Source organism: Pleurodeles waltl, chromosome 7 (genome assembly GCF_031143425.1).
Source record: "Pleurodeles waltl isolate 20211129_DDA chromosome 7, aPleWal1.hap1.20221129, whole genome shotgun sequence".
NCBI classification, from domain to species: Eukaryota; Metazoa; Chordata; class Amphibia; order Caudata; family Salamandridae; genus Pleurodeles; species Pleurodeles waltl.
Window position 1 is genome coordinate 109,360,922 of NC_090446.1, and position 24,559 is coordinate 109,385,480.

Consider the following 24,559-nt stretch of genomic DNA (forward strand, 5'->3'; position numbering starts at 1 on the left):
TTCAACTCTGAACCTAAGAGCAACATATGAAGCATCCCCCAGGGATCCTCTCTCAGCTCCACCCTCTTCAACGTTTATGTCGTGCCATTGGCTGAGATTGTTCACTCCCATTGACTCAAAATCATCTCTTATGCCAACAACACCCAACTAATAGTCTCCCTTGCTGAAGAGCACGCCACCCTCAGAGACAACTTCAGCAACGCCATGGCACACATCGCCAACTGGATGAAATCCAACTGCTTGAAACTGAACACGGTCAAGAAGGAAGTGATTATCTTCAGAAGCAACCCCTCCCCGTGAGATGACTTCTGGTGGCCCTCCATGCTTTATCAACCCCCATTATTGGCTGACCACGCCGCAACCCTGCCATCATCATTGACAGCAGACTGACCTCCAAGCAGCAGATAAACCCAGTGGCCTCCTCCACCTTTCACAACCTCTGCATGCTATAGAAGATCTTCAAATGGATCCCCATTGAAACCAAAAAGACGGTCACTCAAGCCATCATCACCAGCAGACTGGACTATGGAAACGCCCTCTACGTCGGACTCCCCAACCAGCTCATCCACCGCCTCCAGACAATCCAGAATGGAGCAGCGAGACTCATCCTAGACCTTCCCAGAAGAACCCACATCACTCCCCACCTCAGAGGTCTATACTGGCTGCCAGTGCACAAGAGATGCAAATTAAAAGTTATCACCATCGTCTACAAAGCCCTCCACAACTTCAGACCAAAGCTAATCAACTACAGATTCTCCTTCCACCAGCCTACCAGGGAGCTCCGCTCAACAACTCTCACCCTCGATCATGCCCTGAAAGTCCGACGCAGCTGGTGTGGAGCTCCTTCTCCTACTTAGCTGCTAAGAACTGGAACAACGTCCCCCCCACCTTCGCACCTTGCACACCCTCCTCGACTTCAGTAAAAACTCAACACATGGCTGGAATACCGTGGACACACAGCAACAACCACAAGCTCCTGGATCCCCCCTCCCCCGGGATGATAAGTGGGATGATAAGCTGCACTTTACAAATACTATTCATTATTCGTTAAAGAAAAAATAAACGTACTGTGGGCATATGCTTGCACACAAAAGTAGACATAGCCACGGTATCGTTCTTGCAGTGGTATTGTTCATAGCCTATAAAAGTTTGAAAAATCAAATATGGCTGTAAAACAATACACTGCACATCAGCGTTATATAATGATTGCCTGGTTAATAAGAATTGGCGACACAGGATAGGGTGTACTGCAAATGAAATGAGTAGAAAGGAAGTGACTTGTTAGCACTGACTGGTGCGTTGTAGTATCCTCCTTAAAAAATGAAAATAAAAAGAATAGAAGCAAAGAATGAAGGGGGAACTATAAAAGGAGAAAAATGAAACAATAGGACTAGCCAACCATTGCTGACACTTAAGTGTGCTCATTTGCATGTCATCAGAAAATACCACCATACATAGGGCAAGAGAGCCAATGACTGATGTAGGCTGAACCTTTCCCCTATGCAGTACACTGTCATGGATGGATGCAGAGTGTAGTTGACAGACCAATGGAAGAAAAAGGCTGACTTAAAGACCCTCTGGAATTCCATATGGATGTATATTTTTATATATGGATGCATGTATTATTTTACGCTTTGCTTGCTACAAGGTCTTGGCAAACAGCTCAGCCTATCAGGCCGTCCTTAGAGATACTAGCAGAATTATTACAGTGCAAATCTACCACTAGGGTTTGTTAAATTGGGTAACCAACATGAAAATCCTTCCCTGCAAAGGTAGTCTATGAGATTTCATTTAACACAAAACCTAACTGCAGTCTTTCCCACAGTTCAAAAACTATTCAACCTTTTAGGTTTATTTTCTGTAACACGTGTTACATTGTAAATAAAAATGGCCTACTGTCGGCATTTGAAATACTTTTTCATAATCAACCAATCAGAGCTATAGTTGATATCACTGGCTTGCCAAAATAACAACTTGAAACCCATTGCTTGTTAAGCTTAAGCTTTTTCATACAATAATTATTAGGCATATAAGAAAAAACTAAAAAGTATAAAATATTACAACGTGCAAAGTAAAACATAATCTCTCCTATTGCCTATCTTCAATAACCAGGGTTTGCCAGAGGGGTAACAACACGAAAACTGTGCTAGGGAGATCTTATAAGGATTACAAAAGGGCAGATCTTGTATCCCCTCTGTCTCCTGATCACTAAAACCCTTGCCTTCCATGACAATCTGCGAGATTGGATGTAACAAACCACTTGCCACATACTTTAGCGCAGTGCAATAACACTTAAAAGCCTATTTCTTTTGACATATGTTTTCACAATAAATAAGTAAGGCATACTAGCTTTGTCATAAACAGATTACACCTAAGAAATCTGATATAAGTTTGGCCTGTGAGCTGATAAGGCTTCTGTCCTTTACCATTGTCATGACACCGTAAACACCACCAGCCCATGGAGGTTGCTTAAACTGGCGACCATCGTGAATACAGTTATGACATTTCAGGTGGTTAAGCGGAATTCTCCCTTCTGAGAGGGTCTAACAAGGATTCTCACAGAGCAAAGCTTCTTTACCCACCATTTGTCACAGAGTAAGTTACACCAAAGCCCTTGACTAATATAGTAATCTGTCAGATTCCATGTAACAAAATTGATTCTTCTGTTCAGGCTTTAGGAGAGAGCAATAACAATACACAGTAAAATGGATTGATGCTAACATATACTTTTATAAATAAATATGTCAGTCCTACTGCCTTTATCATAGTATTTCATCGTAAACAAATCAGTCCTATTGTCATGATCAGTAGATTGCTACCATAACCACCTCAGTCCATCTGTTTTGAATATAGGCTTTGGCCCAAGACAAAAACTGGAATACATGCACTATTTTCAGAGAAAGCACACATCATCGGCCCAATCAAAATCATGTTCCCAGAAAAAGCAGCATTTGGCTGAAATCTAAGACCCTCTTTCATTAGTGCCCTGGAAGCTCTTTTTGTGCTGATCATAAAGTCGTGCGTTACCTGCAATCATTGTAATGTGGAGGCATCACTGTGTTCCACGTTAAAGCGTCTTACCTCGTCTTCTAGAAGGGTAGACCAAGTATGTTTCTTATCCCCCCCCCACCTCCCCCACCAGTAAAGTGTCCAGCTTTAGGTCTACAAGCTCCAACAGGACATTTGCAGTTTTTCACTTTTTGTTCCTTGGCGAGTTTCCGTCTTTACCTTCTTTTCATCAAAAGACCCTCACTTGCCTTCTATTGTACAATAGCATGCTCTACCAGTTATGTTTTTTCTTGGCCATCTGCATCTCCGGCTTTCCCATCACAACCCCGCCCATGCACTCCGTTCACTGACTTATCTGAAACGCTATTCCCAGGTGCTTTAGGCATTGGCAAGTTTATCCACTTGTTTGTAAAACATTTTATCTGACTACCTTAAATGTTTCTCTACTTCCTAATATACTTCCCATCAGACTAGCTTTTCATCCTCAATCACGCAGGATCTGATGTGTGAATGGATTTCCATGTTGACAGAACAGCTCCTGGTCGAATACATTCAGAAGTTTAAATTATTTCCCTGTGGGGCGTCCCGTAGTGCTATAGGACAGCTGCGAGAGAGGAGGCTGATTGCAAAGGGAAAGCATTTCAGGATCCGGAGGGGAAAGTGGCCTTTGGGCTCAAAAGTGCACCTCTGTGAATACACTAAAGGCCCAAAAGTTGAGTTTATGAGTGAAACAAATACAAGGGAGAGAAGAAGTTCGTTGTTAGCAAAAAAGATAAACCTCCATCAAAATTATATACATTGGTTTGTTTGGTTGTTGGGATCTAGCTTTCATTGGACATTCTGAGGTTGAAAAGAAAGGTTGGTGTTCACGGGATTATTTCGCCCTCTGGTGGACATTGTAGATATTGCTTATTGAATAAAGTTCAGAAACGGACTTCGGGCTGCAGTTTGGCGGATAGGGAACAGACTTCGGGCCGCAGTTTGGCGGATAGGGTACTTGCCCACCCAACACTCGGTCTGCCTGGCTCAGTTAGAGATGGGGACCCTAGATATTCTCCCAACACAGCCCCAGTTGGCTCTGTCAATGGAATTCTTCCTTTTACTTGGATGTTTGTGGGTAATTCGTTTTTTTGTTTTTGAAAAACAAACTTCAGCTTTGGGAGTTTGTTTTCTAAAAACAAAAAAAGTTAAACGTTTGGTGGACAGGCATCCAAACTGACCGCAGTGATCCACTAAACGTTTTGTACAGCGCTTTAAATGGGCCGGTACTGAGTACCGGCACTTTTTTATTTTGAGAGAGTACCTGCAGTCGTCAAGAAAAAAGTAATACTTTTACAGGGAGTGCAGAATTATTAGGCAAGTTGTATTTTTGAGGATTAATTTTATTATTGAACAACAACCATGTTCTCAATGAACCCAAAAAACTCATTAATATCAAAGCTGAATATTTTTGGAAGTAGTTTTTAGTTTGTTTTTAGTTTTAGCTATGTTAGGGGGATATCTGTGTGTGCAGGTGACTATTACTGTGCATAATTATTAGGCAACTTAACAAAAAACAAATATATACCCATTTCAATTATTTATTATTACCAGTGAAACCAATATAACATCTCAACATTCACAAATATACATTTCTGACATTCAAAAACAAAACAAAAACAAATCAGTGACCAATATAGCCACCTTTCTTTGCAAGGACACTCAAAAGCCTGCCATCCATGGATTCTGTCAGTGTTTTGATCTGTTCACCATCAACATTGCGTGCAGCAGCAACCACAGCCTCCCAGACACTGTTCAGAGAGGTGTACTGTTTTCCCTCCTTGTAAATCTCACATTTGATGATGGACCACAGGTTCTCAATGGGGTTCAGATCAGGTGAACAAGGAGGCCATGTCATTAGATTTCCTTCTTTTATACCCTTTCTTGCCAGCCACGCTGTGGAGTACTTGGACGCGTGTGATGGAGCATTGTCCTGCATGAAAATCATGTTTTTCTTGAAGGATGCAGACTTCTTCCTGTACCACTGCTTGAAGAAGGTGTCTTCCAGGAACTGGCAGTAGGACTGGGAGTTGAGCTTGACTCCATCCTCAACCCGAAAAGGCCCCACAAGCTCATCTTTGATGATACCAGCCCAAACCAGTACTCCACCTCCACCTTGCTGGCGTCTGAGTCGGACTGGAGCTCTCTGCCCTTTACCAATCCAGCCACGGGCCCATCCATCTGGCCCATCAAGACTCACTCTCATTTCATCAGTCCATAAAACCTTAGAAAAATCAGTCTTGAGATATTTCTTGGCCCAGTCTTGACGTTTCAGCTTGTGTGTCTTGTTCAGTGGTGGTCGTCTTTCAGCCTTTCTTACCTTGGCCATGTCTCTGAGTATTGCACACCTTGTGCTTTTGGGCACTCCAGTGATGTTGCAGCTCTGAAATATGGCCAAACTGGTGGCAAGTGGCATTGTGGCAGCTGCACGCTTGACTTTTCTCAGTTCATGGGCAGTTATTTTGTGCCTTGGTTTTTCCACACGCTTCTTGCGACCCTGTTGACTATTTTGAATGAAACGCTTGATTGTTCGATGATCACGCTTCAGAAGCTTTGCAATTTTAAGAGTGCTGCATCCCTCTGCAAGATATCTCACTATTTTTGACTTTTCTGAGCCTGTCAAGTCCTTCTTTTGACCCATTTTGCCAAAGGAAAGGAAGTTGCCTAATAATTATGCACACCTGATATAGGGTGTTGATGTCATTAGACCACACCCCTTCTCATTACAGAGATGCACATCACCTAATATGCTTAATTGGTAGTAGGCTTTCGAGCCTATACAGCTTGGAGTAAGACAACATGCATAAAGAGGATGATGTGGTCAAAATACTCATTTGCCTAATAATTCTGCACTCCCTGTAATTGGAGAGTACCGGCACTTCTCAGAAACAAGCAGGTACTCTGACACAGAGTACCGGCACTTCTATTTTTCCATTTCAAGCACTGCATTAAATAGAACTGCTATGACGGAGGTTTCCTTCGGTGTACAGAGATGGCTGCTAAGCCAGCAGTCATCTTTCTCTACATTTGGCGGTCGGTAGACATCATCACGGTGCCGGAGGTAATGTCCTGTACCCCCGTGGCGGACTGCACTCCGCCCGCCAAAGTCTAAATCAGGCCTGAAGTTTAATTGCTGGTGAGTTTGCTAGTCAAGGAGAAACTATGTTGTAGTTTGCCCCTATATTTAAAGTGAGTCTCAAAAATCTGACATAGTCCAAATTGTTTTCCATTGAGTTGGGAATCACATTTAGCAAACTGATGTGGGTCTATAAGACAGTCTCCACTGCAACCCTTGCTATTCAGAACCTGTGCGAGGCTATTTTCAACTTGAACTAATCTTTCATCCCACACTAAAGTACCCCTCTCCAAGAGGCACTAAACAAGGGCCTATCGCAGCCCCCCTTAAAATAAATCTATTTAGAAATAAGCCTAAGCCCTTTCTCTGTTAAACCATATTCAGTTGAGACTTCTCCCACCATGCCTCTTCTCCTACCTTCTAGCGAGCACACAAACTGCATCACAGATCAACCAACGAATTACGAAAGTAACCACTGTAGCCAATGCAAAGAGCTTTTTTTTTAGATGTCAAACCAAGTCCAGAAAGTACTTCCATATCTCTGTGGATTGTCCTTATCTGGCTCCAATAATTACAAGGCCAAACAGCACAGATATGCATGCTTCAGGCCTCAGTTTAGCGGGAAGTAAGGCCGTGATGAGAGGAGGGTCATGGGGTGGGGGGGGGGGGTAGTGTTCATTAGTTGTGGAGAGTTTTTTCGTCTCCTGCAAACATGTCCTTGACCAATCAAGCTAACTGTAATTGTATGATGCCTCTTATCATCGAGATGACCTTGAGCAGAGTCGTATAGATTTAAGTTTGTTTCTGTTCCAGCTTTTTAAATTAAAAAAATCCACCAATGTCTTTCTACCAATAGTATGCGTTTTTTCAATCTACTAACTCATGATTTAGGTTTGCAGGCTGCCTACGTTTCCATTATTCACTGTTATAGCTCAGATGACTCTATCAGTATATAGTTTGCGCAGAATTTATTCTCATGAAAGCCATTCCTTTGTAATTTTGGAGGTCTTTTTAGTTCTCATCTATAAGACCAACCAACCACTTCCATTGATTGGCTTAATTGTAACTTTCCTTGCTTCTCATTTCATAGCTTTCCTTGTACTCGACAAAATGTCACAAGGAAAACCATCGAATTTGAAGCCAAGTAATAGCAATGCCATCTTGTGTTTGTCCCATTCCAAGAGCATAGACTATTTACCATCCTTGCCTGCATCCTTGCACTGCTCAATTTAATGGAACAACTTTTTTTGTTTTGGTTAAGCTCCCCATTCGTGTGCATGTGTTTTATAGCTCTGCCCCTCGTGCTCCTTTCCCTTGCAAAACACCCCCTTTACTCCATGCTCTGTGTTGCCCTGTCCCTTGAGTTCTTCCCCCAAAACACCTCTATGGCCAAAAGCTGCATTTTGTCCTCTTTCTCGTGTTCTTCATCCCCTCCAAACCCTCCGTTTCTTGCTCTCCATGTTGCTCTCTTCCCCATGTGCTTCTCTACAATACAAACCTGCCATGCTCCATGTTGCTCTTTTGCTCATGTGTTCTCCTCCACACAACTCCCCCTCACGATTGTGCCTCCTGCTCCATCACTTTATTTCTTTTTTCTGAGGGCCCAGTAGCTCTGATGTGATATTGTGCCACTCTCTGCTGCAGACAAATCCCATCTCCACAAACTCCACGTCAGCGCACATGCACTGTAGAAGGACCATGCGGGGTGGAGTTCACAGCTTCAGATGGAGGTAGAAGAGGATGGGCTGAGATTATCAGATGATGAGCTTCCTTGCCTTCACTCCCTCATCCTTAGCTGCTTCTGCAACTCCTCACAACCTCACCAGAAGACAAAGACATCAAGTAGAGCACCAATGACCACTACTTTGAAACACCCTCTGCCACAGCATGCCAGGATGCAGCTCTTGCCTTGAAAGAGTGATCCTTGGTCCCCAGGACAGAAGATCCCTTCCTCTTGGGCTTTAAAACCAGCCACATGTCCACACTAGAGGACGTCCAAGGTGAATAGGCAATGGGGGGTGTCAATGAAACTGGGATCATTGGGCTTGCAAGCGCAACGATGAACAGAGGGTATTGGTGGCACTACTATACATGTGCTCTTTTTACCCACCACCTCCATTTAAAAACCACAAGTGCATATTTACCTTTCCCTCATTCCAAAGAGGGAAGGAGTTGTGTAAACCTCTGCACCCCGAGCCCTGCTCCGCAGCTGGTACCCAAGCCATCCCAGTCCACTCCCAATGCCAGAAAAATATATCTGAACCGAGAGCTGCTAAAGGCCCGGCAGGGTTCCTGTTCACACTGCCCAGACTGTGAAGAAGCTGAAGTCCTCTCTTGAGGGACACTTACTGATTGTTTTATTGATGCCTTTCCATCGCTTGCAGCTTGTTAGCTCTGAGGTTGGAAAAATAGTAAAGTTTGTGACCTCTTCCACCTTAATATCGACTGCAAAATATAGTTGTACCAGAATTTTGTCTCATAAATATCAAGGGCACATAGATCGAGATGTTGAGTTTATGTAGGCAAGTATAGATTTACTTTACTTAAGTTCTCATATATTTACTATGGTGATATATATATATATATATATATATATATATATATATATATATTCTTCAAAGTATGTGAATGAGGAGTTAAGAATCGTACATCGTTTCTTATCTATAGGCACCTGCCTTCTCAATATTTTTGACACAATATTCTCGTATCACAATATTTTTTGCTATCAAGATTTCGATGTGCAGCTGTTTTTCTTTTGATCTACGAACTGAGATGATGCTCCACTCTACTCTCCCAGCTCCATTACAGTTTTCTGTAGCTTTTTATTCTGATCCGCTTTTCTTCAGAGTATGAAGTGACGAGTTAAAAACAGTGCCATAGCTGTTGATAGTGCATCAGGTGCAGTGGCACCCAACGCAGGTGTTGTGAGGGTAACACTGCACCCCACATATTGGTTCCTATTTCTTTATGGGATCAAACATATAAGTACATGTACAAGCCATTAGTCGCATGGTTTGCCTAGGGGACAGCTGCTCCTTTCTGCAATAGGATTACACTGTGGAATAACAAAGGCAGACAGAATTTCATTACATGAGTATCGAGGGACAAAATAGTGACAAGGTAAGTGCACAGAGGGAGGTAAGGATTTACTATTCTTAACTCCGCATCTACACACCTTCAAACAATGTGTACATCACAAAGGAGAGTATAGGTGGAGTTAGATACAGAAAATATATATAAACGTTCCTTTTAATATTTTGCCCCTCGATGTTCTTGTCATGAAATTCTGTGCCATTGATATTCTGTCTGCGATATTCACGACCCTCATCACGGAACAGTGGCTACATGATGCTGGTTTTCTCCTCAAAAAGCACGTTAGCTCAATCAAGTATGAATTACAAAAAAAAGATGTTAACTCTCCAGAAAGGCACACCTTTTTGATAGTGTGGGGGGTATAGTGTTCTTCCTTAAAGAAGCAGCTGCCGTTTGCTGCCGGTGATGTCCAAAAACTGGATTGCATGAGTAAAATTAAAAAAATATATATACCAAGCTCAGTGGTGTCCGCCATCTTGGATTGGTAAATTAAAAAAATGAAAATGGTACCTTTGCTATTTCGTTAGACGCAAGCATGCGTGGTGACACATACATGCACATATGTCATCACACAGGAGCCCGTCTACAGAATGACTTTTCTTTAGCCTATGCTCCAGAGCATTTGCAAAATGTATTGACAAAGCTGATAGGTCAATAAGACGAGACAGATCAGCTTTGATAATTCTTGTTTGGCTTCTCTTCCAAGTGGGCACTGCCTGTATCTAGTTAGGTAGACCCGCCCCCAGTTGTTTTACTGCTCGAGAAAAAAGAGCTCCAGAGCCGAAGTTGTAGAAATGTATCACATAGGTTTTCTGTTCATTGGTGCCCAATGTTGCACCTCTTATTACTGAGTTTCACTACCTGGTAGTGGTTTATTTTTTTTCCAAAGCAAGGTTGAGGTTGACTTAAAAGAGAGATGGAAAGCACACGTGCCTTTGTGGATTACAATTTTATGTAAAAACAAACCTTTGGGAGGGATTTTTTAAAACACATCGATAGTGTTTAGCTGCTGTACCTTTACTTTAAGTGGTCTTTTCAGCATCTATATAACTTGATAGTGACATTTAGGGCCATATTCATACTCCGTTTGCGCCAGATTTGTGTCGTTTTATTTTACGCAAATTCGACGCAAAACGAACTCCATATTTATACTCTGGCGTTAGACGCGTCTAGCGCCAAAGTTAATGGAGTTTGCGTCATTTTTTAGCGTGGACACCTACTTTGCGTTAATGATATGAAAGGTAGGCGTTCCCGTCTAAAAAATGACTCCGAGGCATGTGCGGCGTATTTACACTCCCGGGCAAAAATGACGCCCGGGAGTGGGCGGGTCAAAAAAAATGACGTCCAGCCGCTTTTGCGTCGTTTTTTAGCACCTGGTCAGGGCAGGCGTTAAGGGACCTGTGGGCTCGGAAGGAGCCCAGAGGTGCCCTCCCATGCCCCCAGGGACACCCCCTGTCACCCTTGCCCACCCCAGGAGGACGCCCAAGGATGGAGGGACCCATCCCAGGGAACTTAAGGTAAGTTCAGGTAAGTATTATTATTATTTTTTTTTGTGGCATAGGGGGGCCTGATTTGTGCCCCCCTACATGCCACTATGCCCAATGACCATGCCCAGGGGACATATGTCCCCTGGGCATGGCCATTGGGCAAGGGGGCATGACTCCTGTCTTTGCTAAGACAGGAGTCATTTCAATGGGGGTTGGGAGTAAAAAAAAATGGCGCAAATCGGGTTGAGGCGAAAATTTTGCCTCAGCCTGACCTCCCCCATTTTTTGACGCCCAAGCTCCATATTCCTCTACGCCGGCGCTGCCTGGTGTAAGTCATTTTTTTTGACGCACACCAGGCAGCTCCGCCGGCTAACGCCGGCTAACGTAATTGAATAAATACGGCGCCCGCATGGCGCTTCAGAATGGCGTTAGCCGGCGTTAGATTTTTTGACGCACGACTGCGTTGGCGCAGTTGTGCGTCGAAAAGTATAAATATGGCCCTTAGCGCCTCAAGCAATGGGCGATGGTGATGGCTGCTAGTTCGATACAGGGCTGTCTCGGTGGACCGCGCATCAAACCACAGACTTTCTCTTTGCATTGCTGAATGAACAATTCTTCAAAAAAAAATAATTGAGGCAATCTTGAGTTGTTTTGAATTCATCCACTTCTGCCTTCATCTGGACAGTGCGAACAGTATTAGAAAAACAATTTCATATTCCAATATTTAGGCCCAGCTACTGATTCAGGCATTAAATTATTATGATCTGTGGTGATATTTTATTATAAATGTGCTTCATAAAAATATTTCTAGAATATGCATATGTAGAAAACGTGCCGATCGAAGAGAGGACTGTCTTGGAGAGTGATTGTCTTATTGAAAATATTTACCATGGGCAGAGCTATCTCTTCCTTAAAGGTTTTGTAAAACACAGGTGTGTTCCAGAGTGCTTGAAGTGTACATAGGTTCATGTGTTTGCCATATTGATTACATTCTGCGGTGCTGACTTCTTAAAGCGACCTATACCACTATTCTCAAGTTTTAGGAAGACAATCTTAAACAAAAAGGTCTTGGGTATTGCGGTACATTGGTTGCCGTCATGCTAAAAGTTTTTTTTTTGTAAGTTTTAAAACATCTTGATAATTGTTCCTTTGTCTTGGTTGGTCTTATCATTGATGTTTTTCAATCAATGGATGATATTGCTTTTCATCTGCTGTAGGTAGTAGGCCAGCATCTTCCCATCCAGTTGTTTTCTTTTCTGATTAATTCTGTCTACTTCTCATAAGGCTAACCCAAGCTTTCTGCCTTAAAAATAATAAATATGAGCACACTTTAGCAGTTTCAGAAGTTTTAAGAGCTCTAAGACTTGCATGTGTCTCACTGCAAATTGAATGAGATGTAGCCACTTTCTGGTTATAGATGAGGCAGTACATACTCTAGAAGATGTGCCTTTTTCCTGTCATCCTGGAGGTTTATTGACATACCACACAGCCGTGGATTCTTCTCGAGGCTGCGAGCCGCGCAGGAAAAATAGAATGGCAATGAAAAGATTTAATTGCCATTTCATTTTTACTGGCGCAGTGCACTCCAGCCCAGAGACATGCTCTGCGTGTCCTCAGCAGAGGACTGCTTCTGCTGCCGGCAGCAGAGGACTGGAGCAGTGCCTGGACAGGATGCTCCAAAGTGCGCATGTCACTTTGGCTGGCTGTTTTGCACCGGCTAAAGTGACTTTGAAGCTCTCCACTCATCTATTTAAGGACAGCTGGGAGGAGACAAATCACAGGGCTCTAGGGACTGAGGGAGCATCCAGCCAGGCCGCTCCATCCCATTCAGGAGCTGCTCTCATGCTGGTTAACGGCATGAGAGAAGCGTCTCGACTGGTTAGGGGAGTTCTTCCTCTATCGGAGAGCAGAACACGGAGGAGAACGCGCAGCCGGTGTGAAAATGCCATTTTTTATTATAAATGTGTAATGCATGTGTGTGTAATGCAGCTTGTAAGTGTGTAATGCATGTGAGTGCGTAATGCATGTAAGTGTAGTGGTTGTGTTTATTTTATAGTTAGTATTATGGTGTTATTTGGGCTTTTGGAGGGAGGGGTGAATAACTTTGGGGTTTTGGAGGGATAGGGGTGTTTTATTGTATTTTTTCGAAGTGGTGGGGCACTTCATTCACCCCGCAACTTTCAAAGGGTACAAGCCGCCGCTGGTACCCATAGCAGATATGAGGGTACAGTGAAGAGTAAGATGTGGCACATTCCATTGTACGGGATCCTGAATAGTAGAGTGCTGTTGGCCTTCTGAAATCAGTAGCTCTGATCTCACCACCTACCTTACTTTCCCACCAGGCTAATCAATGCCGAAGACTCCATCCTGAAAGTGCGGGAAGACAATGATGAAACCAATCAGAGGACGTTCTTGGGCTGTGAGATAATTGATTGGCTTATTCAGGAAGGCGAGATAGCCAATAGAAAGGAAGCGGTAGATCTGTGCCGGGCACTGCTGGAGTATGGAATAATTCAGCATGGTAAGGAGTGGGAACATTTTGTGATAAGGGGATAATGGTGGCACATGCTTGCTTACAGTCTTTGTCACTAGGGTTTATGCCACTATTGTGTATGTCATTTGTGGGTGTCTTGTCTGTCTCTTTTGCATGAGACATTATAGGGTGTGTTGTGTACCATGTGCACTGAATGTCACTAGTGTGTTTTGTATTGGTCAATGGGTCTGATGTTATGGGTCATAGCACCCAACAATGTCACCCTGTGCTTTGACCCCTAACATCAGTGGGTCTGATGCTACGGGTCATAGCACCCAACAATATCTTCTTGTTTTTAACTCTGCCAAAGGACCCTAATAATAAAATGGGGTTAGGATCTGGAAGGCAATTGTAATCCACACCTTAATCCCTTTTCAGAAATAAGAGCTCCACTTAGAAACTGGGTTTAGCCGATCCACTCACACTAGTTGCAGTGGGTGAGGATCCGATGATGAAGCATGCCACAGGTGGTTCTTGTGGATGAGGATCCTACTAATATATCTGAAGATATGCTTGCATTTCATTTATTCACCTGTGTGTGGACCCTACAATAATCTGATGATGTGTTAGGGCCCCACAAAGTGACCCTTTTAGTGTGAACGCATCATTATGGATTAAGGCAAGCCCTCTTTTGTTGAGCTGAATAATGATATTTGGCAGGTTGAGGGTTCCCCTTTTCTAGCTTCTCACTCCCCTTAATTGATACATTTTAAATCACATATTGACAACTGCTCTAAGTCAGTCACCTTCTGGGTGTCTTAAGTGGGTGTCCCTCGATCTTTCCTGCTTCTTGCTGTCCTTTAACCCCAATGACCTATACTTGTAGGTGGTTTCTTTTGTTTCCCATCCCAGTTGTTGCAATGTGCCTCCCTATCTCCCTTGTCATGTTGTATTTAGTGGTGGGCGGTAAACTCCGCTCCGGTCGCGGAGTTCGCAGAGTTTGCAGAGTTCTTCCCACTCCGCGCTCTGCTTAGAGCACGGAGTTCTGAAAAACTCCACGCAGTAGAATGGAGTTTTTACCTCGCTTGCACTTGTCAACAGTGAGTTGGCGAGCGCGAGCAAGGAAAACCTAACTCAAGACCACCTCCCTGCGAGATTTACCAAAGCGAGAGGTCGCAGATGGTGGCAACTGCTCGCACTGAGAAACCTTCCATTCGCGTTGAGGTAGCTGCTGCTCAAATAGAAAATCAACTTGAGCCACAGAAAAGAGGCAGCGCCCTCTTGCGCTGCGCAGGGAGCCATTCACGCTGATTTTTCAGCATGGGACAAATACCGGGTGCTAAAAATCAGCGCGAACGGCGTGACTTAACGTACTCTGCCGTTTGTGGAACTCCGCGTAGCGCTGCAGAGTTTTTTGGGCACTTTCCAGAGCTCCGTGCAGGGCAGCTCCACAAACTCTGCCCAGGCCTTGTTGTATTGCCCTTCCGAGGACTTCCTTCTCTTCCTCGTCTGCATCTATGTTAATACCTACTTCACTTTCACCCATCATACAGGGATCACTTTTGAGTAATGTGGCTTGCACCTGTGCCAACCTTATGGTAAGCATACCCATATTTAAGATGTATCCTTCCACTCTTCTGTTTAACTGAGAATCTATTGCCCTAAGGAATCATCCACCCAATCTGACGTTGTCCCTTCAGCCTGAACCTCTCTTCCATCTATATCCCTGTTCAGTTCCTTACACCCTCCTTCCACTTGTATTCCTTCTGAACTCCACCTCTGCAAATATCTAGGCACATGCAAAATGTTGTGTGATGCTCATGTAATCATTGTAATTTGCACAAGTTTGCATACCACAAATTTCACAAAATGTGAGAAATTACACTTGTGTCATATTTCTCACCAGTTTTTGTTTCAGAAGCCTGGTCCATGTAGAAAACGCCTCGCTAAAGACAGGTTTAATCACAGAATCTGTGGCAAGAAAGATTTTTTCTTTGTACTAACCCCTTGTCAATACCTTAAGTGACTTTTGAATGCGAGGTATGTCCTTGCTTGCAATTTTGAATCAATATCTCCCAAAGTACATGCAGCATGATTTACAAATAAATTTGGATAGTTCTCTTCACATTTCACGTAATTTCAGGAAAAGATACGCAGTTTTGCACAACCTTATTCGTAGTACCCCACCTCAAGCTGGGGCTCCATGATGTGATAGCGGCCAGGGTACCATGATTACACCAACTATCTAGCTGGTCCCTTCTCTGGTTCCAGAGGACCCTGAATCTCCAAAGCACCATGGTTTCACAAAGGTACCCTACCGCTTGGAGGACCTGCGTAGCTTTAGAAATGTGCCCCAGTCTCTCCAGGAATTGTGAGGATTTTCCGTACTTCAGGTAAAAGAGAAATTTGATTGATGGAGTTCTTCCCTACACTTAAAAAAGTTGTTCTCAGAGTTACTGTGGTAATTCCTTGACATCACTTTGTGGCTCACTCGTGTAGCCGACTTACAGAAGAACAGACCGTGGATATGAGTGCATCACCATTACACTTGCTCATTATTTTTTCCACGGTGGTGGTAGGATGTATGAGCTATAGATATCTGGCTGAGGTGTAAGGATGTCGTGGATATAATGGATCCCTATCGACTTTCCAATGTTCCGGAGTACGATGACAAGCTGCTTACCCCCACTCAGATCCCTTTTAGGCTTTTCTAATGGAGTTATCAGTATAACATGGTATCAAATTGTAGTCGTAAATCTAAATCTGCCGCCTGCCACTTTTGGATTAATACATTTAGCTTGTGAAAAGTTTACAAAGTATGTCCATCCAGTGGCCATAGCCCTGTGGGAAGAGTCTGAAGCATCTCAGCATTTGAGCATATAACAAAACTAACAAGCATTTGCAATGCAGTGGGTCTCGCGTTTGCCTGAGTTAGAGCGATTAGCGTTATAAATTCCTAACTGGACTTTTCTTGTCACATAAATTGAAAATGAAAAGTAAAACAGTCGACATAAGCGGGACGATTCAAAACGCCACGGCTGCCATGAGCATGAACGGGAAGGAGAGAGGCAAAAGGAAAAAGAAGTTAGCTCGCAGTCAAATGATTTTGTAATGACAATTTCTAACTGATAAACCTTATAGCTAAGCAATTCAGAAAGCCCACCTGCAATTCCTGTGGTTCTTCTAAGGTGTTTGTAAGTGGTTCACACTGTGCGTGGCCTGAAACAGTGGAATGTGTGTACACTTTAACACATTAGGCTGCTTCCAGCGTGTCATAAAAGCTTTCATATGCCCCAAAAACCAAGCAAAGTGTCCTTCGTAGGCTCCAAAAGTCTTATAACTGTTCCCAAACCTGCCATCAAATGACCTTTAAGTGACACTGTTGACTCGAAAGGTTTCATTGTATGACCAAAGAAAGAAACTCAAATTGACATATATCCCAGAAGTGTCACTGTGTACATCTAAAATGCTCAAAATTCCCTTTATATGCCACAAAATGCCACATAATACTCCCAAAACGTATAATTTAACCACCATGTCATCACACATCTTAACATCTCACTGTATTGAGTTAATTTCAAGCCCTGGTGAAGAGGTGGGGCTTTCCAATGTAGGGAACATTAGTAATTAAGTCCTGAAAGACATATGTAGGCAATTTCACATTGATTTTTTTTATTTGGCTAGCAACAGCACAGTATATTAAAATGCTATACCATAGCAAAGCATCTAAGCCAATGTAGGCATATTGCAGGAGCCGGGATGCAATGCAGATGCCAGGAGTGGGGGAGTTATAACATACAGACCAGGTGATAATTTGGCCTGCATGGGTAATGTGGCCTGCATGGGTATTAGCAGCATCTGGACAGTGAGAATAAAGATGCCACAAGTGAAAAGTTGTATTTTTGGGGCGTTAGCGCTAGTTTTGCAACAATAAATAACAGTAGGCACTGAGAGGCCATATTCAATGCAAAGGTATGTAATGTCACCTAACAAAAAGTCAAAATGTATGTGATGTTAAGAAGTGAGAAGGCAGTAAGTGTAAGTTACATCACCTGCTGTGAACGAAAGGGAGAGCAATGTGACAAGGCAAGGCAAAGTGATGTCACCATGTACCAGGGCCGAAGTGATGTCACTGGCGTCAAGACAAGGGTAGTTTATTTCACCATGTGTAGTTTTTTTTTTTTTACCATGGTAGGCACAGCACTGTGATGCCACCTCCTGCCAAGGAGGGGGGTCTCACTGGGTGAACAAGTGAACAAGTTTACATATGTCTGGGGGCTCCCTGAAACACAGCAGCTGGATGACTGGATACAAGATAGCTTGTAGCATTAGAAAATCTCTCTGAGAATGATGAAAATGACAACTCCAGCATCACATCAAATGATGAATGAATTACTAAACCCATAGCCATAGGAAATCACTCTTAGATTATGAACACTTTGCACTAAAAATATGAAATTCCGCAATCTAAAATAAAAGATGGCACAGTACCACATTTTGATTTTCAGTGGATAACTAGCCCAGCAATTCATGTGCTTGCTACCTCTGCATGGCTTAATGATTGGATGATGGTCCAAACAATCCCTTTCAGAGGAAAGTGTCATTTAAGATTCTCCACTGTAAGATTCCTTCCTTGTCTCACCTCCCCGGGGCCCTCTCTCGTCCCTTAAAAATACAGACGGAAAACAAATTTTACTTAGCCTTTGAAATAAACAAAAACTTCGATCTATAGCATCCAGGGTGAAACTAAAACAAATCTGGCAAGGAGTATGTCATGAAATGGGTAAAGGACAGAGAGTGCTTTCATTTATATCATTCAGAGGCACGTGTACAAAAGTTCGAATCAGTTGAAATGGCAAACTGTTTCTGGGGACATTCAAATCCTATAAAAACATCCCTACTCTAAAACCGCAGGAAGGAAATGGCTAGCATTCTTGCCTCACAGTTCAACAAGGCTCTAATGAAGTTAGCAGAGCAGCCTGAGAAGATGTATGGCCCCATAAAGGAAATATGCAATGCCCTGTGTGCGATGTCATGAGTGCTAGCAGGGAGGGGCTCTGGAGAGAGAGAGAGAGAGACTCTTTGTGATGCGATGCAAGGGCGTATGGTGTTTGTTTATTAAAATAAGCTTATTTTAGGAGCCGTTTGTTTGGTAAAATAAGCTTATTTTAGGAGCCGGGTATGAGAACAGCACTGGAATAAAGCCAAAATAAATGTCAGCGACATGGGAGGAGGTGGGAGAAACAGAATGGTGCAATAAAACGCAGGCAGCTACCAGCCTAATATACCCACAGTGAAAGGAGAGCAGGAAAAGAATGTCAAAAATAGTCAGTCACAGCAACAGATAAAGAAACCAAAGTGGAACAATACAGTAGTTGGTCACTGCTCTGAAACAGAAAAAGGAGGGCCAAAAAGGCAGAACTGACCACTAGCTAGCAAGAATTTTTAAAGAATGCTGCAACCAACAAATGAAATTGCTTCTTTCCACATTATAAGTATACTTAATTATACACCAGGTCGAACACTAATGCTCGACCTAATAATGAAACAACTTCTTACTTTTCAGCAACAACTTGTCAGAAAGAACTGAAAAAAGCTTTGTAGTTTCTGGCTTGATGTTTAAGTATAGTCCTCATAGCACTTATTTGTAAATGTTCCTGCAACTGTGAGTCAGGTATGTCTGTGTGTTTGGGTTTGTGTGCCTGGATGTCTCCAGTGTATGCCTGTTTTTGCTTTGAGCATGTGCATTAGGTGTGTGTTTTTGTGTGAATGGCTTAAGTATGAGTGCAGCTCCTTGTGCTTGTTTGTGAGAGGCCGTGTACATCCTCAGCTCTCAGTGAGAGTGCCGCTGTTCCCCCTGGAATGTTAAGTACCAAGGTCTCCACCTCGGGTCATTCCAGGTAGCCTGGTGCCTCCGATCCTTATAATTCCACGATTCCACGCCCGTAGACACCTAGACCAGTTTCATTGGGTGCAGCTGTGCATGGAGAGAAACAACTGCAGGGCCAGGGACTGCTGTCAGGAGCACAGCCCATCCCCCGCCTGACCCTTGCAGGACCATGGGGGAAACATACTAACAGTGCTTACTGTCGGAAAAAAAACATAAGTACAACAACACATTGTTTTTCTTAAGAGCTTGACTTAGGTACTGCAGAATATTGGGGATGCTGAATCCTAATGTTAGTCTCAAGCCCTTTTTGTATCACTACACTTCCTATCTCTTTATCGAAGTCTTGTAGGTTCTGTTTTGTCCCTTCTTTCTTGCTGTTTTCATATATTGCTCTTCGTCCTTTTTTCCCCTTTTCTGCCTTTCTCTCTATTGTTCTGGGTCAAAGTCAGATGATGAAAAGTAAGAGCTGGTCCCCACAAATGAGTGCCAATGCCCATCATCTGCAACCACCTTCACAGCGTATATAATTTATACAACGCTCCCCTGACCTAACCTATCCCTGCCTTTATCTGCCCTATTCCCTGCCCTACCCTAACTCCCACTGGTTCTCCTAACTTTTTCTGCCTGTTCTGAGCAGGTGGAATATGTGTGGAGATTTGTCTCTTGATTTGGGGAGAATCCACCGTATAAGGGCCCGCAATGGCTGTATCAGTGTGGTTATTCCCCATTACAGGAGCAAATCTTGTAATTGCCAAATTTAGTGCTGGGATGTTGATGGGAATTGGAGATTCCACCCACCACGTACCTCCACACCAAACTGTGGTAAAGTTTTAATGAGGGCGAAAACGGTGGCAGGCTCTTTACTCACAAAGTCACCCCCTGTGGTGATTTTAGAGTTGCTTTGATGAGTGATGGTGTTCTTGTATATCCATCCTTGTAGCATCTTAATCCATTTCTGAATACGTGTGTTGGTGTGGGTGGCTGCCCTCATGTGTGTATTCTTGTGGTGGCCGTTTGTTTGCACACGTATATGGTTGTGGGTTCATGTGGTGGTGCAGTGGGCATATTTGTGGCTGTGAAAGTGTTATTCTTTTTTTTGTGTGGTGTGGGTTGCCACTTTGCATGCGTTTCTTTCTCCTTTTTTGTGTGTGCTTGTTTATGTTTGGTTATGTTTGTGGTGCAGTGAGCATATTTCTTTTTGTTAGAGATGAGCGACCTAATAATGGCTCGAGTAAGGCTTGAGCCAAATGCCTGGCTCCAAAAAACGAGCCACACTTTTTTGTGGTTTACGCCTGCCACCCACACTCTAACCTCATGCACCAACAATTAAACAACAAAAACATTAACCTTTGATGTAGAATTGGAGCGTGAAAGAGACAACCGTCTAGTGGCTGAATTGCATAAAATGAAATCAGAAAATTATGGGATCAATCAAGATGATCATGTTTGTCCTAATTGTGTGATCCTAGGCAAATATAGCTTGTGTTTGGTTAAATAGACAATAATGTTGCTTTATGTCTAAGAATCCCGCATATAGGAAGTACATGACAACTAAATTGCCGGTATCTTCCTTCATTAATGGCAGTGTTGCAGGGAGGGAGGAGGCATGAATGTTTCTAGGTTCATAATTAATCACAATTACCTTTAATAAATATCTGTAAGTGCAGTGACTGTAAGATCATGTATTCATTCGAAACGCTTCCACACGATAAAGACATATACTCTTCGGAATTTTTAGAGACTTATCACAGTTTTAAATGAAGTTTGTTGCACGAATTCATGCCAGCCATTTTCATGTCTTGTCCATGGGCTTTTAGATCCAAGCATACTCTTGGCTCCGCTCTCTCTGTTAATGTGTTGGCTCAGCCCCTCTCCTTTGCGGTCCTCGGTGTGTTTGTCTAGTTGTGGTCGTGCGCCTTTGTATGCGCTGTCGTTATCGTGTAGATTGCTTTGTGCTTTTGTGTGTTCTGGGTCTTTGCAAGTTTGCTTTCCTGTTCTGCTTTCTCTGCACTTTCCGCAGACATCCTTTACACAATTGTGCACAGATGGACAGTGGAAGTCCTTACGTCACGCGTGACAATCACCCCTGCCGCAGGCGCTTTGACCCCACAAACTGCTGAGCAGGTGCTTTGGTTTCTAAAGGACAGGCCCGGGACGGCGGCCCGGCCTGCCGTGGCCGTGTGAACGAGGATTCTAGCGTGTTCTGATCACAGACCTCCAGGCCTCCACCCCACGAGTGACCCTGTTTATTCCACAGTCTCCAACAGGCACCACTTCTTCGACAGTAACCTGCTCTATCTGTTTCGGATCAACTTCCGCCGGCGCCGAAGGCTGACCGAGCTTCTGAACGACAACCTGATCCGACCACAGCCGGGGAGCCCAGACAGTCCCTTCTGCCTCCGGAAGCTGAACCCCGAGCCAGGCAATTCGAGTTTCCTGTCAGGTGAGCAGGGTGGTGACAGGAAAGGGGGAGGGGGCAGGGGCGGCTTTAGGGTGGTGCTAACAGTGCATCTGCACTAGGCGCCGACCTCAGATGGAACCTGTGTTAAGCAATAACTTGCCATTTAAAACCATCTACTGTAGAGTTTCTTGTGCCTCCAGCTTTCAGGCAGCAATAAAAATGTCAAGCTAACTCTTTTGATTAATGTTTGTGATAGAGATGGAAGTAGCACAGATGGTTAATTTGCCTCCTGGTCTGAATCGTATGTGGATACTGAGCAGATTAGTAAATCCAGCCTTTACCAGGTTTAAAAAATAAATAAATCCAAGGACGATGTCAAAGATGGGGGGAGGTTGGAGGAAGGGCAAAAAAGGTTTGTCGCACTGGGTGCCAATAGCTCCAAAAATGGCCCTCAGGGGGAGGTTTGGACTGTAGAGCGAATCTGAAAGTAGAGACCATGGAAATCAGAACCATGGAATGGTTGTCATAGTAATCCTTGTCATAGTAAAATATTGTTGGTAGTGTGACCAGCTACTGCGTGGAACAGGCTCTCTTCAGAAGTCCTGCCAATGTTTTTAGGTCCATGCGTGATGTGCTGCTCCAGTCCAGTTTTTTTTCTTTGAATTCTAGAACTTTTAGTTATTTCTTCCATTATAAAACATGACTACAAGTGCCAGAATTCAAAGAGCAAACCTGAAATGGAGCAGCACATCACAAACAGACCTGGGAAACTTGGCATCTATACTTTCTTTATCCCCTATCAACGGTTGGCTAGTAGTTTAAGCCTGATTATAAGTTAGGCCGAACTGTATGCCACGCGTCGGATACCAACATTCCTGATTATATCCGGCCTGGTGTTTCCACACTCATCATATGTCCTGGTTGTGGCAACACCAGACCAGATTATACTGGCCAGTAAATGTGGGCTGTCAAATTAAATGAGGTATAGTCTGCAACTGCAGAATGGCCACTGGCTCCCAAACCCTTCCTATGGCACAGGTGGATGACAGAGCGCCCCTCCCTGTCAGCCCACAGATTCTTCTCACACCTCATGTACTCCCCTCACCCTACGTCACATCACTTACCCGGACTGACCTGCCAGCTCCCATTTACCGTTTCATCAGATCATGTGCTAAATAGGAGCATTATGCACCATGTAATAGGGAATTTTATGTGAAATTTCGCTTGGAAAAAATGGGTTCATGTTGTTATTCTCATCACATAGGGATTAACTCGTGATGGCTGGATTTCGGTGTGGGGATACTGGTCAGCAACCTTATTTACAACGACAAGGCAAGGCCACACCTAACTACCCCTTCTTGTAATCTGAACTTTAGACAGAATTTAATGTGGGCAACTCTACAAATCTTGAGAAGGGCTGAGAAGTGATTGTGTTATTCCTTATATTTTGCATTATTCTGCTCTATACCACAACACTTAGGCCCCAATTACAAGTTGGGCTGAGCGGTGTCTCCATGGTGGGATATTCATCAGGCCCACTATACCTGGCCAGGTGATCCAACACTCAGAGTTTCTGATGGGTGAGAACAATAGGTCAGATTCTAACAGCAAGACATTCTGGCTTGCAACATCGCCTGGACCATGCTGGATCCTCAACCACCTCACAGGGGAGCACAGAATGCCACCCCACAGAATCCTCTGCTCCCTGAGGACCACCTCACAATGCTCCCCCCGTCCGGCTCTAATCTCCTGCATCCTCAGGTCAGGAGGTAAATGAGAGCCTTAATCAACATGGAATAGGCAATTCTGTGTGGAAGATCACTCAGAAAAACTGGGTACCTACTGGTATTCCTCATTCACGTGGGATTTTAGAAAGTAATACCAGGAATAAGATGTGGGAAACCCAGACAAAAACTTAATTTGTTACCTGGCTGTATTCCTGCACCTAAATCCACCCATTATATCATCAGTGCCATAGAGGCAGTGATGTGCACTTGGGAGGAGAACTATCCACCAAGGAGACTGCTGCTGTTCCCAATTATAACTTGTCCTATGTTCCTATGTGAAAATCCCATCCAGGGTGTTTTTATCTGGAATACTCCAGGGATCGCCGTTTTCTGTATGTATATTTAATACATTCATCAAGCTATTGATCAGCCTTATTTTTATTTATTTACATTTGGTGTTTTATAAAGCGCTGATTTCCATCTTGCAATACATTCAAAATGTTAATAGCAATTATAAATTAATGTTGGAATTATATGTTGACTACACAGAAGTCCTCTTACAGACCAGTTTCTTTAAGTGCTGTACGTCCTCTCTGACTTGACAGTATTGACAACTATAGCTGTCTGCATCTGATTGGTTCTTAATCAGTACTGCATTTCATTGGATCTAGTAAGGGCGTCATCTGATTGGTTCTAATCAGGGGAGGCCATGACTGCCTGCCAGTAAGGGCCCTCGCTAAATCAATGCAGCATCAACCCCGTTTTAGGTCTGTCGTGACAATTGGTTTCACCTATTGCTGTCAACTCTTTACAACACGCAAAGAGCGGTCTTTGACTCCACTTTGTGCAGTTTTTATCTCCCCTCTAATGCGGTTGTCTGTCTCCTTTCTCAATGAGGACCTATTTTATATCTGAGCGTACAATTAGTCATCATACTGTTTGTCACATTCTGTATGTCGTGTAGGCACTCTACACAAAACACAATCCATTTTCGTTAGTCCCCCCACCGTGAACTGGGAAAACCATTATGTCTAGCTTTAGTATTTCAAGAGCACTTCTGCATGTCTGTGTTTATGCTTTAGAACATGGGTACTCACAAACATTTTCCCAGGGGCCGCACTGTTTGGTCTGTGATGTGATCGAGGGCCGCACTGATGCCAGCAGGGTGGCGGTCGGAGGGGTGAGGAGGGGTAGTGGTAAAGTGGTTGTAGTAAAATTACAGGAAATGAGTAGTAAAAACAGGAAATGAAGCGTATACATCTAGTGTCTGAATTGCGCAATGTGAAACCAGAAACTTGGGTATAAATCCCGGCTTCTCCACTTAACCAATTTGTGTGATCCTAGACAAATGTTTTATTTCACTT

General features: G+C 43.6%; 1 protein-coding gene across 3 annotated transcripts in view; it reads left to right on the forward strand.

Moving 5' to 3' along the window:
• Positions 1-24,559, forward strand: part of LOC138303787 (DEP domain-containing mTOR-interacting protein-like) — a 140,233-nt gene that overhangs the window by 65,704 nt on the left and 49,970 nt on the right. For 2 of the 3 annotated variants that reach the window (XM_069243196.1, XM_069243197.1), the window contains 2 exons: positions 13,047-13,225; positions 21,325-21,510. In XM_069243196.1, coding sequence (XP_069099297.1) covers positions 13,047-13,225; positions 21,325-21,510 — 365 coding nt within the window. The remainder of the gene's footprint in view (positions 1-13,046; positions 13,226-21,324; positions 21,511-24,559) is intronic. The other variant, XM_069243198.1, reaches the window with a different exon arrangement.